Raw genomic sequence first — 14,424 nt, forward strand, 5'->3', positions numbered from 1 at the left:
CTCTACTTAGCTCTGGTTGTTGTAGAACTATCTGTGTAAAACAGAACGTAAATTCAAACTCAATAACATCTGCCGGCCTCTCCCTTCCACGTGCTGGGATTAAAGGCATGTGCCACAATACCTAGTTAATACCTCAGGTTGTAATAAAATACATTAGCATTATTTGACAGAACCCACCTGAGATGAATTTGTGCTGTGTTTTTCTCTCCTTTTGGATGATCCCAGCAATCCTATGGAAAGAGAAAACCAAACAGGAGACAGAAAGTTTCTCCTCCTGGGATTCACAGAAGACTCTGACCTACAGTCATTCTTCTTTGGGTTGCTTCTCTCCATGTACCTGGTCAGCATCACAGGCAACTTACTCATCGTCTTGGCCATCGTATCAGACCACCACCTACACACGCCTATGTACTTCTTCCTCTCCAACCTGTCCATAGCTGACATTGGCTTCACCTCCACCACCATCCCAAAGGCTTTGCAGAATATCCACACACAAAGCAAACTCATCTCTTTCACAGGCTGTATCACACAGATTTTTTTTTTCATTGTGTTTGGATGCCTGGACAATTTACTCCTAACAGTGATGGCGTATGACCGCTTTATGGCCATCTGCCATCCCCTGCACTATGTGGTCATCATGAATTCTTGTTTCTGTGTGATGCTGGCCCTTGGATCATGGATAGTTAGTGTCATGAGTTCCCTGCCCGAGACCTTGACTGTGTTAAGGCTATCCTTCTGTACAAATATGGAAATTCCACACTTTTTCTGTGATCTTCCTGAAGTCCTGAAGCTTGCCTGTTCTGATACCCTTGTCAATAACATTGTGATATATTCTATAACTATAGTCATAGCTGGTTTCCCATTCTCTGGGATTCTATTGTCATATTCTCGGATTTTCTCCTCCATCTTAAGAATTCCTTCAGCTGGGGGCAAGTACAAAGCCGTTTCAACCTGTGGGTCTCACCTCTTGGTAGTCTTCTTGTTCTACAGCAATGGTCTTGGGGTCTACCTTAGCTCCGCAGCCACATCATCTTCTAGAATGAGTCTAGTTGCCTCATTGATGTACACCATGGTCACTCCCATGCTGAACCCCTTCATCTACAGCCTAAGGAACAAGGACATGCAGAAGGCCTTGGGAAAACTCCTCAGGAAAATCATGCTTCTTGGTGAAGGGAGCATAGCAGGATTCCCATAAGAAGAACTCCCATGAAATTAGAAAACATACACCCCATCATCTAATGTACTGGCTACATTTTCCAACAATAAGATTTATGCTGTTTTTATCTATTCTCTGAGAAGTTCATGCATGCACACAAATATGATTATATATGAAAGATCTCAGAGTTTAAAAGAGACTCTGGGATGAATCATTAGAGTTAATAGTTTATTAGAAGAGTTACTAACACTGTGGACAGACAGGCAAGAGAAAAACAGCATGACTCCGACAGCATAACTCCAAAAAGAGAACAAGACCTAGTGCCAGAAACGACAGCATGGCAGTAGCTCTGATGAGTCATTATGGCCCATGTTGCAGATTCTAGGTCCTTTAATTCAACTCCCTGAGAAAGAGGTCACACTGATGAAGGGTGTGCTCACAGCACAGTCTGCATCCAGGCTTTCTGGTTCCCAGGCAGGAGGAAGGGGAAAGGTTGGGGAACAGGATTTGTGGCTACTAATAACTCTTCTGATTTGAAATTTCCAGGTAGATTTCTACCTGGAAATCTGTTAGCTTGTGATTCATAGGAAATGCCCTCAGTAGGGCGTCTTTTAGAATCTGTGAGACAAAAGAGCTCCTTTGTGTATTGAGACCTTAAGCAACAATCTAGTATAGATTCTGACATTATATTCCTGTAATATTCACACATACACACACACACACACACACACACACACACACACACCTTTTATTATTCAAACTTAACTCTAACCTCCCACCAATGTGACCTACTCCCAGTATCATCTCCACTTCTTTTGTTTCCTCAGTAACCCACTAAGTCAAATTAGTGCTGCCAGTACGTACACTGATGTGGGACCATACCTAGAAACACAGGCAACCTACCAGATGTCACATACCTGAAGGAGAATGGCTCTCTTCCCCCTATAGGCAACAGCTCCCCAAAGCTCAGTTAGGGATGAGTCCTCATGATTCCCTTTCCCCTCCACTCTGGAACACAAGTATAGAAATACAAGAAGCAACAGAACTCCTCCAAAATTACTAACTTTGTAATGACAGATCCCAAAGATAATGAGTTTTATTAAATCTCAGACAAAGCATTCAAAAGAATAATTATAAAAATGTTTAGTAAATCAAAGAAGATGCTTAGAAACTTCTAAATCAGTTTAGAGAAAATATGAATAGAGCTAAATGAGACAAGAAAGCCAATGCAAACTGGAAAGAGGAACTTAATACGGAAAAATTTGGAGAAAATATGAATGGATGAAGCAGAAGAGAGATTGAGAAATTAAAGATAAGGTAGATGAATTGAAGCCTTCAAACTATAAAATTAAATAAGAAAGTATGACCAAACCTAAAGTATCTAAGAGACACCTCGAAAGAATCAAATTTATAGAAAGGTGAGGTGTGTGTGTGGGTGTGTGTGGGTGTGTGTGTGTGTGTGTGTGTGTGTGTGTACATATGTGTGTGCACCCATGCAAATGTCTGGAAGCCAGAAGTAAATGGCATCTTCCTCAGTCTATCTTTACCTTCTTGTTGTTGTTTTTGTTTTTTATTTGTTTGTTTGTTTGTTTGAGAAATGGCCTCTTCTCATTAAACTCAGATCTTGATAATTTGTCTTAAGTAGCTGGCTAGCCATGCTTGGATGTTCTTCTGTCTCTGTTTTCTCAGTTCTGGGATTATATGCCCAAGTATCTAACTTTTTCATATGAGTCCTGAATATTGACCTCCTCTCCTTGTGTATTCATGGAAATAACTTTATAGTTTGAGACAATTCCACAGTCGTAGAAAATCAAATTTGAAAAAAACACACACATGTAATAGAATTAGGGGGGAAAATCCCCCTAATATAGAATATATATTAAATATATAGAATATATATTAAATAAAATCATAACAAAAATGTTGCCAAACCTGGGGAAATAAATGGTCATCCATATAGAGGAGCTATTCTGAATGCTAAGCAGACAAGATCAGAAAGTCATTGTACCATATAAAAACATTAAATACACTAAGTACCCAAAAAGAAAAGAAAAAAAACAAATACTATTAAAAGCAGGGACTAGTGGTTGTTGCAATTCCTGAGCACATGGGCATTCTGAGAGCCATGGTAAGACTTACCCATCTGGTAATATTACTGTAGGGAAAAAATCATTCCAAAGAAAAATTCACTGAGCCTTGATGTTCCTATTTTCTGAGGGGGTTTAAACAATTCTTTTTTCATTAATTTATCTATTAACTCACTTCACATCCTGATTGCAGCACTCTCTCTCTTCTCCCTCCTCTCCTCCCATTCCCATCCTCACAAACCCCTCTTCCTGTTATTAAACAATTCTTGGGTTGTGCATAAGTCCCATATATTTTCATTCTTTTTATACTCACAGTAAGTATAGTTCCCATGCATTATCAAGGAAACTTCTTTTTTGCAACAAGGACCATTGCAGAAAACCACAATCAATCAAAATGCAAAGTTGTGGAGACCAGTCCCAAATGGTACATCTATAAGATAACTCTATACATCTGAAGCTCGGGGATCATCGTAAGAAAGGGGGCAGAAAAATTTTAAGAGCCAGAGGATTAGGGAGTTTTCTGTAAGACTATGTCTCCTAGAAATGTCAACAAAGCTACACTTGTGAAGTCTCACCAACATGGTTGCCCAACCATGACCTAAACAATGATGATAACAATAGACAAGCTAATGTGGAAGGGGAGAAGGCTCACCAAGCCTCAACCATAGACAAAGAACTACAGGCAACTAAAGAATGCTGAGAGTGTGAGAAATAGTCTTTCACAGGAAAGGGAACCCACTTGTTTATCTAATCCCAAATGGCAATCCCTGAAAACACATATATACAATAAACAATATATTGACTGAACAGGATGTATTTTTATATATTGAGAACTATATGTGTGTCTGTGTATATTTGTCTGTGTGTGTGTGTGTGTGTGTGTGTGTGTATGGAGATATCTGTGTGTGCGCGTGTGTGTAAATGTGTGTATTGTGTGTATGTGTGTGTGAATGTGTTTGTGTGTGTGTATGTGTGTGTGTATGTGTGTGTGTGTGTGTGTTGCTGGATGGGAATTGATCAAGATGACAAGAAAACATAAGAAAAAGATCAACCTCAACAAAAGCAGATTGTCCCTTACTAGCAGAGTGAAAAGCAGCAGTTTCCTTAAAGGAGGAAAGACCATGTGCCAAGGCACAGAGGGTTTGGGGATTTTATAAGGTAGAAACAGGATCCTTTGGGTGGAAAATTCATGACATCTGTAGATCTGATCCCCTTCAGTCTCAAACTTGTAAGTACCAATTGGTTGGTATGCTGACCTTCTTGCCAGGAGCCTACAGATAGTCTCATATGTTAATTTTCCTGTCTGGAGATTCTCATCTCACCTGAGGCTTTTAGAACATTAACCGTCCATGTATAGCAACAATTAAAGAAAAGGAAGCCATGAATTTGAGAGACAGAATGGGCTGATACTTAGAAGTGTTTAGAAGAAGGAAAGAGATGGGGTAAATGATGTAATTATAATATAATCTCAATAGAAAGAGAGAATTTAAAATTAAGATTATCCCCCTTCTGCCCGGTCCTTTCTGCTGGGACCGATGCTAGCTAGTCTGCTCCCTGGAAGAGACTGTATCCTGAGGCTCACCAGAGGATCCATTATACTCAGCATTTGGTAAGAACCACCCCCCAAGTCCCACAGATGGGGGCCAGTGGATATGGGGGCCCACCATTTCCCCAAACCCCTGCCCACTGAATAACAATCCCCTTCTGCCTGCTCCTTTCTGGTGGGAGAGACTGCTAGCTGGTCTGCTCACTGTAAGAGGCTATATCCTGAGCATACCAGAGGATCTGCTGCACTCAGAACATTTGACATCATATGCTGAAACATACCAGAAGAATCACTGCACTCAAAACATTTGATACCACATCCTGAGGCATCCCAGGAGATCTCCTACACACGGAGCATCTGACACCACAACCAGAGACATCCCAGGAGATCCACTGCACCCAGGAAGCAACAGCTTGAAGTCATCCCAGTAGTTCCTCTGTACACAGGATAACTGGGCAATTGACACCACAGTCTGAAGGCCTCACAGCAGCTCTGTGGCATGCAGGACTACTGACCCAAAAGATTGAAAGTCTCCTCTGAAGACCCAACAGTCTGCAGGCCTCCCAGGAGATCTACTGCAGCCAGGGCAACAATTCAGCAGCTTCTCTGTCCCTCTGAATACCCTCCAGTTGGAAGGCCCCACAGGAGGTCTGCTACAGCCAGATCCACAAGCCTACCAGGATACCTGTTGCAACGCAGGGACAAAAGAGGCAGGCTCCAGACAGAGTCACCCAGACCAGCAAACACTAGAGATAACCAGATGGCGAAAGACAAGTGCAAGACCATAAGGAACAGAAACCATTATACATGGGCATCATCAGAACCAAGTTCTCCCACCACAGCAAGTCCTGAATACACCAACATACCTAAAAATCAGGAAGCTGACCTAAAATCATGAAGATAACAGTCGTTTAAGGAGGATATAAATAACTCATTGAAAAAAATCATGAAAATACAGGTAAACAGGTAGAAGTCCTTGAAGAGGAAACAAATAAATCCCTTAAAGAAATACAGAAAAACACAATCAAAGAGGTGAGGGAATTGCATAAAGTGGTCCAACACCTAAAAGAGGAAGTAGAAACAAGAAAACTCAAATGGAGGCAAACCAAGAAATAGAAAACGTAGGAAAGAGGTCAGGAATTACAGATGTAAGCATCACCAACAGAATACAAAAGATAGAAGAGAGAATCTCAGGTGCAGAAGATACTGTAGAAGAGATTGACACTATGGTCAGAGAATATTCAAAACATAAAAAAAAAACTCCTAACCCAAAACATCTGAGAAATTCAAGACACAATGAAAAGATCAAGCCTAAGAATAATTGGAATAGAGGAGAATGAAGATTCCCAGCTCTGACCTGAAAATATCTTCAACAAAGTCATAGAAGAAAACTTCCCCAACCTAAAGAAAGAGATGGCCAAAATGGTATAAGAAGCCTACAGAACACCAAAAAAATGTGACCAGAAAAGAAAATCCTGGGATTGCTCAGTGGTGGCTTAGTGGTTAAGAGCACCAACTGCTTTTCCAAAGGTGCTGGGTTCAATTTCCAGCATCTACATGGCAACTCACAACTGTCTATAAGTAACTACAGTTCCAGGGCTTCTGACACCCTCACACAGATAGACATACAGGCAAAACATAAGATAAAATTAAATGATATAGTGAAAGAACTAAAGTTTAAAAATAAAATAAAAAAGATCTGGAGAGATGGTTCAGTAGTTAGGAACACTGATTACTATACCAAAGGTTGTGAGTTCAAATGCCAGCAGTTACATGGTGGCTCACAACCATGTGTAATAAGATCCAATGCCCTCTTCTGGTGTGTCTAAAGACAGCTACAGTGTACTTATATATAAATAAATCCTTTAAAAAAGAAAATCCTCTCATCACATAATAGTCAAATCACTAAACGCACAGAACAAAGAAAGAATATTAACATCCACATCAAACCAGATACACTCAAACTAATAGAAGAAAAAGTGGGAAAGAATCTCGAACGCATGGGCATTGGAGAAAATTTCCTGAACAAAACACCAATGGCTTATGCTCTAAGATCAAGAATCAACAAATGGGATCTCATAAAACTACAAAGTTTCTGTGCAAAGGACACTGTTGTTAGGACAAAACGGCAACCAACAGGTTGGGGAAAGATCTTTACCAATCCTACAACAGATAGAGGGCTTATATCCAAAATATACAAAGAACTCAAGAAGTTAGACCGCAGGGCGACAAATAACCCTATTTAAAAATGGGGTTCAGAGCTAAACAAAGAATTCACAGCTGAGGAATGCCGAATGGCTGAGAAACACCTAAAGAAATGTTTAACATCTTTAGTCATAAGGGAAATGCAAATCAAAACAACCCTGAGATTTCACCTCACACCAGTGAGAATGGCTAAGATCAAAAACTCAGGTGACAACAAATGCTGGCGAGGATGTGGAGAAAGAGGAACACTCCTCCATTGTTGGTGGGATTGCAGACTGGTACAACCATTCTGGAAATCAGTCTGGAGGTTCCTCAGAAAATTGAACATTGAACTACCTGAGGACCCAGCTATACCTCTCTTGGGCATATACCCAAAAGATACCCCAACATATAACAAAGACACGTGCTCCACTATGTTCATAGCAGCCTTATTTATAATAACCAGAAGTTGGAAAGAACTCAGATGCCCTTCAACAGAGGAAAGGATACAGAAAATGTGGTACATCTACACAATGGAATATTACTCAACTATCAAAAACAATGCCTTTATGAAATTCATAGACATATGGATGGAACTGGAAAATATCATCCTGAGTGAGGTAACCCAATCACAGAAAAACACACATGGTATGCACTCATTGATAAGTGGCTATTAGCCCAAATGTTCAAATTACCCTAGATGCACAGAACACATGAAACTCAAGAAGGATGACCAAAATGCGAAATGCTTCACTCCTTCTTTAAAAGGGGAACAAGAATACCCTTGGCAGGGAATAGGGAGGCAAAGTTTAGAAGAGGCAGAAGGAACACCCATTCAGAGCCTGCCCCACATGTGGCCCATACGTATACAGCCACCAAACTAGATAAGATGGATGAATCAACGAAGTGCAGGCCAACAGGAACCGGATGTAGATCTCTCCTGAGAGACACAGCCAGAATACAGCAAATACAGAGGCAAATGCCAGCAGGAAACCACTGAACTGACCCCCATTGAAGGAATCAGAGAACGGACTGGAAGAGCTTGAAGGGGCTCGAGACCCCATATGAACAACAATGTTAAGCAACCAGAGCTTCCAGGGACTAAGCCACTACCCAAAGACTATACATGGACTGACCCTGGGCTCCAACCTCATAAGTAGCAATGAATAGCCTAGTAAGAGCACCAGTGGAAGGGGAAGCCCTTGGTCCTGCCAAGACTGAACCCCCAGTGAATGTGATTGTTGGGGGGAGGATGGTAATGGGGGGAGGATGGAGAGAGGAACACCAATATAGAAGGGGAGGTGGAGAGGTTAGGGGGATGTTGGCCCGGAAACCAGGAAGAAGAATAACAATCAAAATGTAAATAAGAAACACTCAAGTTGATAAAGATGAAAAAAAAAGACCCAGATTAACAAACTAGATATATAATGAGGACCCAACATTTTGCTGCCTACAGGAAACACACCTCAGAGACAAAGACCTGAAACACTACCTCAGAGTAAAAGGCTGGAAAACAACTTTCCAAGCAAATGGTCTAAAGAAGCAATCAGGAGTAGCCATTCTAATACCGAATAAAATCGATTTTCAACCAAAAGTCATCAAAAAAGATAAGGAAGGACACTTCATATTCATCAAAGGAAAAATCCACCAAGGTGAACTCTCAATCCTAAATATCTATGCTCCAAATCCAAGGGCACATATATTCATAAAATAAACCTTACTAAAGTTCAAAACACACATTGCGCCTCAACAAAAATAGTGGGAAATTTCAACACCCCACTCTCATCAACGGACAGATCATGGAAACAGAAACTAAACAGAGACACAGAGAAACTAACAGAAGTTATGACCAAATGCATTTAAGAGATATCTGTAGAACATTAAACTAAAACAGAAGAATATACCTTCTTCTCACCACCTCAGGGTGCCTCAACAGATAAAAGAAGATTGAAATAATCCCATGCATCCTATCAAATCACCACAAACTAAGACTTGTCATCAATGACAACAAAATGATAGAAAGCTCAAATACACATTGAGCTGAAAATTTTCTACACAATGATAACTTGGTCTAGGTATAAATAAAAAAAATTTAAAACGTTTTAGAATTTAATGGAAATTAAGGCACAACATAACCAAACTTATGGGATACAAGGAAAACATTGGTAAGAGGAGAACTCATAGCTCTGAGTACCTCCAAAAATAAACTGGAGAGAGCATACACTAGCAGTTTGACAGCACACCTGAACAAGTAGAGCAAAAAGAAGCAAAGACACCCAAGAGGATTAGATGGCAGTAAGTAATCAAACTGGAGGGTGAAATTAACCAAGCGGAAACGAAAAGAACTGTACAAAGTATCAACAGAACAAGGAGCTGATTCTCTCAGAAAATCAACAAGATACATAAACCATTACACATACTAATCAGAGGGCACAGAGGCAGTGTCCAGATTAACAAATTCAGAAATGAAAAGGAAGACATAACAACAGAAACTGGGGGAAATCAAAAAAATCATCAGATCCAACTACGAAAGCTTATACTCAACAAAACTGGAAAGTCTGGATGAAATGGACAATTTTCTAGAAAGATACCAGGTACTAAAGTTAAATCAGGATCAGATAAACCATTGAAACAGTCCCATAACTCCTAAAGAAATAGAAGCAGTTATTAAAAGTCTCCCAACCAAAAAAATCTCAGGACCAGATGGGTTTAGTGCAGAATTCTATCAGACCTTCCTAGAGAACCTAATGCCAATACTGTCCAAACTATTCTACAAAATAGAGTGAGAAGGAATACTACCCAAGTCCTTCTGTGAAGTCACAGTTATGCTTATACTTACACAACACAAAGACCAACAAAGAATAAAAACTAGCCAGAGACACGAGACAATAAAAGGATGTCAAAGAGATACAAATTAGAAAGGAAGAAGTCAAAATATCACTATTTGCAGAGGATATGATAGTATATTTAAGTAATCCCAAAAGCTCCACCAGAGAACTACTAATCCTGATAAACAACTTCAGCAAAGTGGCTGGATATAAAATTAACTCAAACAATTCAGTAGCCTTCCTCTACTGAAAGGATAACCAGCCTGAGAACAAAATTAGGGAAATGATATAAATACCTTGGTGTGACTCTAACCAAGCAAATGAAAGATCTCTATGACAAGAACTTCAAGTCTCTGAAGAATGAAATTGAAGAAGATCTCAGAAGATAGAAAGATCTCCCATGCTCATGGATTGGCAGGATTAATATTGTAAAAATGGCCATCTTGCCAAAAGCAATCTATAGAATCCTTGGGATCCCGATCAAAATTCCAACTCAATTCTTCATAGAGTTAGAAAGAGTAATTTGCAAATTGATTTGGAATTAAAAAAAAGCAGGATGGTGAAAACTATTCTCAACAATAAAAGAACTACTGGGACAATCATCATCCCTGACCACAAGCTGCATTACAGAGCAATAGTGGGAAAAACTGTATTCTGTTGGTACAGAAACAGGCAGATAGATCAATGGAATAGAATGGAAGACCCAGAAATGAACACACACACCTATGGTCACTTGATTTTGACAAAGGTGCTAAAACCATCCAGTGCAAAAGAAGATAGCCTTTTCAATTGATAGTGTGGGTTCAACTGGTAGTCAGCGTGTAGAAGAATGCAAATTGATCCACTCTTTTTTGGTTTTTACTTTTTTATTGGATTTTTTTATTTCAATTTCAAATGTTATCCCCTTTTCTTATTTCCCATCCATAAACCCTCTACCTCATCCCCCTCCCACTTCTTCTATGAGGATGTTCCCCAACCCATCCACCAACCTTTTCCCGACCCCCCACCCTGACATTCCCTTATACTGGGGCAGGGGGGTGTCAAGTCTTGTCAGGACCAAAGGATTCTTCTCCCATTGGTGCCTATAACAGCCATCCTTGCTACATATACAGCTGGAACCATGGGTTTATTCATGTGCACTCTTTTGATGGTGGTTTAGTCCCTAAAAGCTCTGGTTGGTTGGTATTGTTGTTCTTATGGGGTTGCAAGCCCCTTCAGTTCTTCAGTCATTTCTCTTACTCCTCTAATGGGTATCCTGTTCTCAGTTCATTGGTTGGCCGCAAGCATCCTCTTCTGTATTTGTCATGCACTGGCAGAGCCTCTCAGGAGACAGCAATATTAGGCTTCTCTCAACATGCACTTTTTGGCATCAGCAATATTGTCTGGGTTTGGTGGCTGGACATGTATGAGCAAGATGCCCAGATGGAACCGTCTCTGGATGGCCTTTCCTTCAGTCTCTGATCCAAACGTTGTCTCCATATTTCCTCCTATATTTTTGTGCCCCCCTCTGAGAAGGACTGAAGCATCCCCACTTTGGTCCTCTTTCCTCTTCAGCTTCATGTGGTCTATGAATTGTATCTTGGATAATCCAAGCTATTGGGCTAGTATCCAAATATCAGTGAGTTCATACCATGTGGGGTTTTTGGTGATTGGGTTACCCGACTCAGGATATTTTCTACTTCCATGCATTTTCCTATGAATTATGTGAAGTTATTGTTTTTAATAGGTGAATAGTATTCCATTGTGTCAGTGTTCCACATTTTCTGTATCCATTCCCCTGTTGAGGGACATCAGGATACTTTCCAGATTCTGGCTATTATAAATAAGTCAGGATTAATATTGTAAAAATGGCCATCTTGTGAAAAGCAATCTAAAGATTCAAGGCAATCCTCATTGCTCCAACTCAATTCTTCATAGAGTTAGAAAGAGCAATTTGCAAATTCATTTGTAATAACAAAAACACCAGGATAGCAAAAACTATCCTCAATGATAAAAGAACCTCTGGGGAAATCACCATCTCCGACCTCAAGCTCTAGCAATAGTGATAAAATCTGTATATATTGATACAGAGATAGGCAGGTAGACAAGTGGAATAGAATTGAAGATCCAGAAATGAACCCACACACCAATAGTCACTTGATCTTTGACAAAGGAGCCATCCAGTGGAAAAAAGATGGCATTTTCAACAAATGGTGCTGGTTCAACTTGAAGTCAGCATGTAGAAGATTGCAAGTCGATCCATTCCTATTGCCCTATACAAGGCTCAAGTACAGTGAATCAAGGACCTTGACATTAAATCAGATACACTCAAACTAACAGAAGAAAAAGTGGGGAAGAGTCTCGAACACATGGGCAATGGGGGAAATTTCCTGAACAAAACACCAATGGCTTATGCTCTAAGATCAAGAATCAACAAATGGGACCTCATAAAACTGCAAAGCTTCTGTAAAGCAAAGGACATTGTCTTTAGGACCAAACCTCAACCAACAGATTGGGATAAGATCTTTACCAACCCTACATCTGAGAAAGGGCTAATATCTAACATATACAAAGAACTCAAGAAGTTAGACTTGAAAAAATCAAATAACACTATTTAAAAATGGGGTACAAGATCAAGAATCAACAAATGGGATCTCATAAAACTGCAAACCTTGTGTAAGGCAAAGGACACTGTGGTTAGGACAAAACGGCAACCAACAGATTGGGAAAAGATATTTACCAATCCTACAACAGATAGAGGCCTTATATCCAAAATATACAAAGAACTCAAGAAGTTAGACCGAAGGGAGACAAATAACCCTATTAAAAAATGGGGTTCAGAACTAAACAAAGAATTCACAGCTGAGGAATGCCGAATGGCTGAGAAACACCTAAAGAAATGTTCAACATCTTTAGTTATAAGGGAAATGCAAATCAAAACAACCCTGAGATTTCACCTCACACCAGTGAGAATGGCTAAGATCAAAAACTCAGGTGACAACAAATGCTGGTGAGGATGTGGAGAAAGAGGAACACTCCACCATTGTTGGTGGGATTGCAGACTGGTACAACCATTCTGGAAATCAGTCTGGAGGTTCCTCAGAAAATTGGACATTGAACTACCTGAGGATTGAGCTATACCTCTCTTGGTCATATTCCCAAAAGATACCCCAACATATAACAAAGACACGTGCTCAACTATGTTCATCGCAGCCTTATTTATAATAGCCAGAAGCTGGAAAGAACCCAGATGCCCTTCAACAGAGGAATGGATACAGAAAATGTGGTACATCTACACAATGGAATATTACTCAGCTATCAAAAACAATGCCTTTATGAAATTCATAGACATATGGTTGGAACTGGAAAATATCATCCTGAGTGAGGTAACCCAATCACAGAAAAACACACATGGTATGCACTCATTGATAAGTGGCTATTAGCCCAAATGCTTGAATTACCCTAGATGAATAGAACACATGAAACTCAAGAAGGATGATCAAAATGTGAATGCTTCACTCCTTCTTTAAAAGGGGGAACAAGAATAGCCTTGGCAGGGAATAGAGAGGCAAAGATTAAAACAGAGACAGGAGGAACACCCATTCAGAACCTGCCCCACATGTGGCCCATACATATACAGCCACCCAATTAGACAAGATGGATGAAGCAAAGAAGTGCAGGCCGACAGGAGCCGGATGTAGATCGCTCCTGAGAGACACAGCCAGAATACAGCAAATACAGAGGCGAATGCCAGCAGCAAACCACTGAACTGAGAATAGGACCCCTGTTGAAGGAATCAGAGAAAGAACTGGAAGAGCTTGAAGGGGCTCGAGACCCCTTATAAACAACAATGCCAAGCAACTAGAGCTTCCAGGGACTAAGCCACTACCTAAAGACTATACATGGACTGACCCTGGACTCTGACCTCATAGGTAGCAATGAATATCCTAGTAAGATCACCAGTGGAAGGGGAAGCCCTTGGTCCTGCGAAGACTGAACCCCAGTGAATGTGATTGTTGGGGGGAGGGCAGCAATGGGGGGAGGGTGGGGAGGGGAACACCCATAAAGAAGGGGAGGGGGAGGGATTAGGGGGATGTTTGCCCAGAAACCAGGAAAGGGAATAACATTCGAAATGTAAATAAGGAATACTCAAGTTAATAAAAAAAATGGGGTACAGAGCTAAACAAAGAATTCTCAGCTGAGAAATTCCAAATGTCTGAGAAGCACCTAAAGAAATGTTTCAACATCCTTAGCCATCAGGGAAATGCAAATCAAAACAACCCTGAGATTCCACCTCACACAAGTCAAAATGGCTAAGATCAAAAATTCAGGTAAAAGCAGATGCTGTCGAGGATGTGGAGAAAGTGGAACATTCGTCCATTGCTGGTGGGATTGCAAACTGGTACAACTATTCTGGAAAGATGTCTGGTGGTTCCTCAGAAAATTGGACATAGTAGTACCTGCAGGCCCAGATATACCACTCCTGGATATATATATACCCCAAAATGCTCCAACATATAACAAGAACACATGCTCCACTAAGTTCATAACATCCTTATTTATAATAGACAGACATTGGAAAGAACCTGGATGTCCTTCAATGAAGGAATGGATACAGAAAATGTGGTACATGGACACAATGGA

The 14,424-nt window shown here is 40.4% G+C and overlaps 1 protein-coding gene across 2 annotated transcripts; it reads left to right on the forward strand.

The window, feature by feature from the left end:
• The first annotated feature begins 232 nt into the window (after positions 1–232).
• Or7c70 (olfactory receptor family 7 subfamily C member 70) lies at positions 233–7,409 on the forward strand. Of its 2 annotated transcripts, XM_063263161.1 has the most exons (2): positions 233–1,131; positions 7,031–7,409. In XM_063263161.1, exons 1-2 carry the CDS (start codon positions 233–235, stop codon positions 7,071–7,073), a joined length of 942 nt encoding a protein of 313 aa, XP_063119231.1. In that variant the 3' UTR covers positions 7,074–7,409. The 2 variants fall into 2 exon arrangements, with proteins under 2 accessions (XP_063119231.1, NP_001000419.1); NM_001000419.1 differs by lacking the exon at positions 7,031–7,409 and having other exon boundaries at positions 233–1,195.
• The last annotated feature ends 7,015 nt before the right edge of the window (positions 7,410–14,424 follow it).

Source organism: Rattus norvegicus, chromosome 7, assembly GCF_036323735.1.
Source record: "Rattus norvegicus strain BN/NHsdMcwi chromosome 7, GRCr8, whole genome shotgun sequence".
Classification (NCBI taxonomy): Eukaryota; Metazoa; Chordata; class Mammalia; order Rodentia; family Muridae; genus Rattus; species Rattus norvegicus.

Excerpts from the sequence above, each read along its gene's own strand:
- Or7c70 (NM_001000419.1), top strand. The coding sequence starts at position 233 with ATGGAAAGAGAAAACCAAACAGGAGACAGAAAGTTTCTCCTCCTGGGA.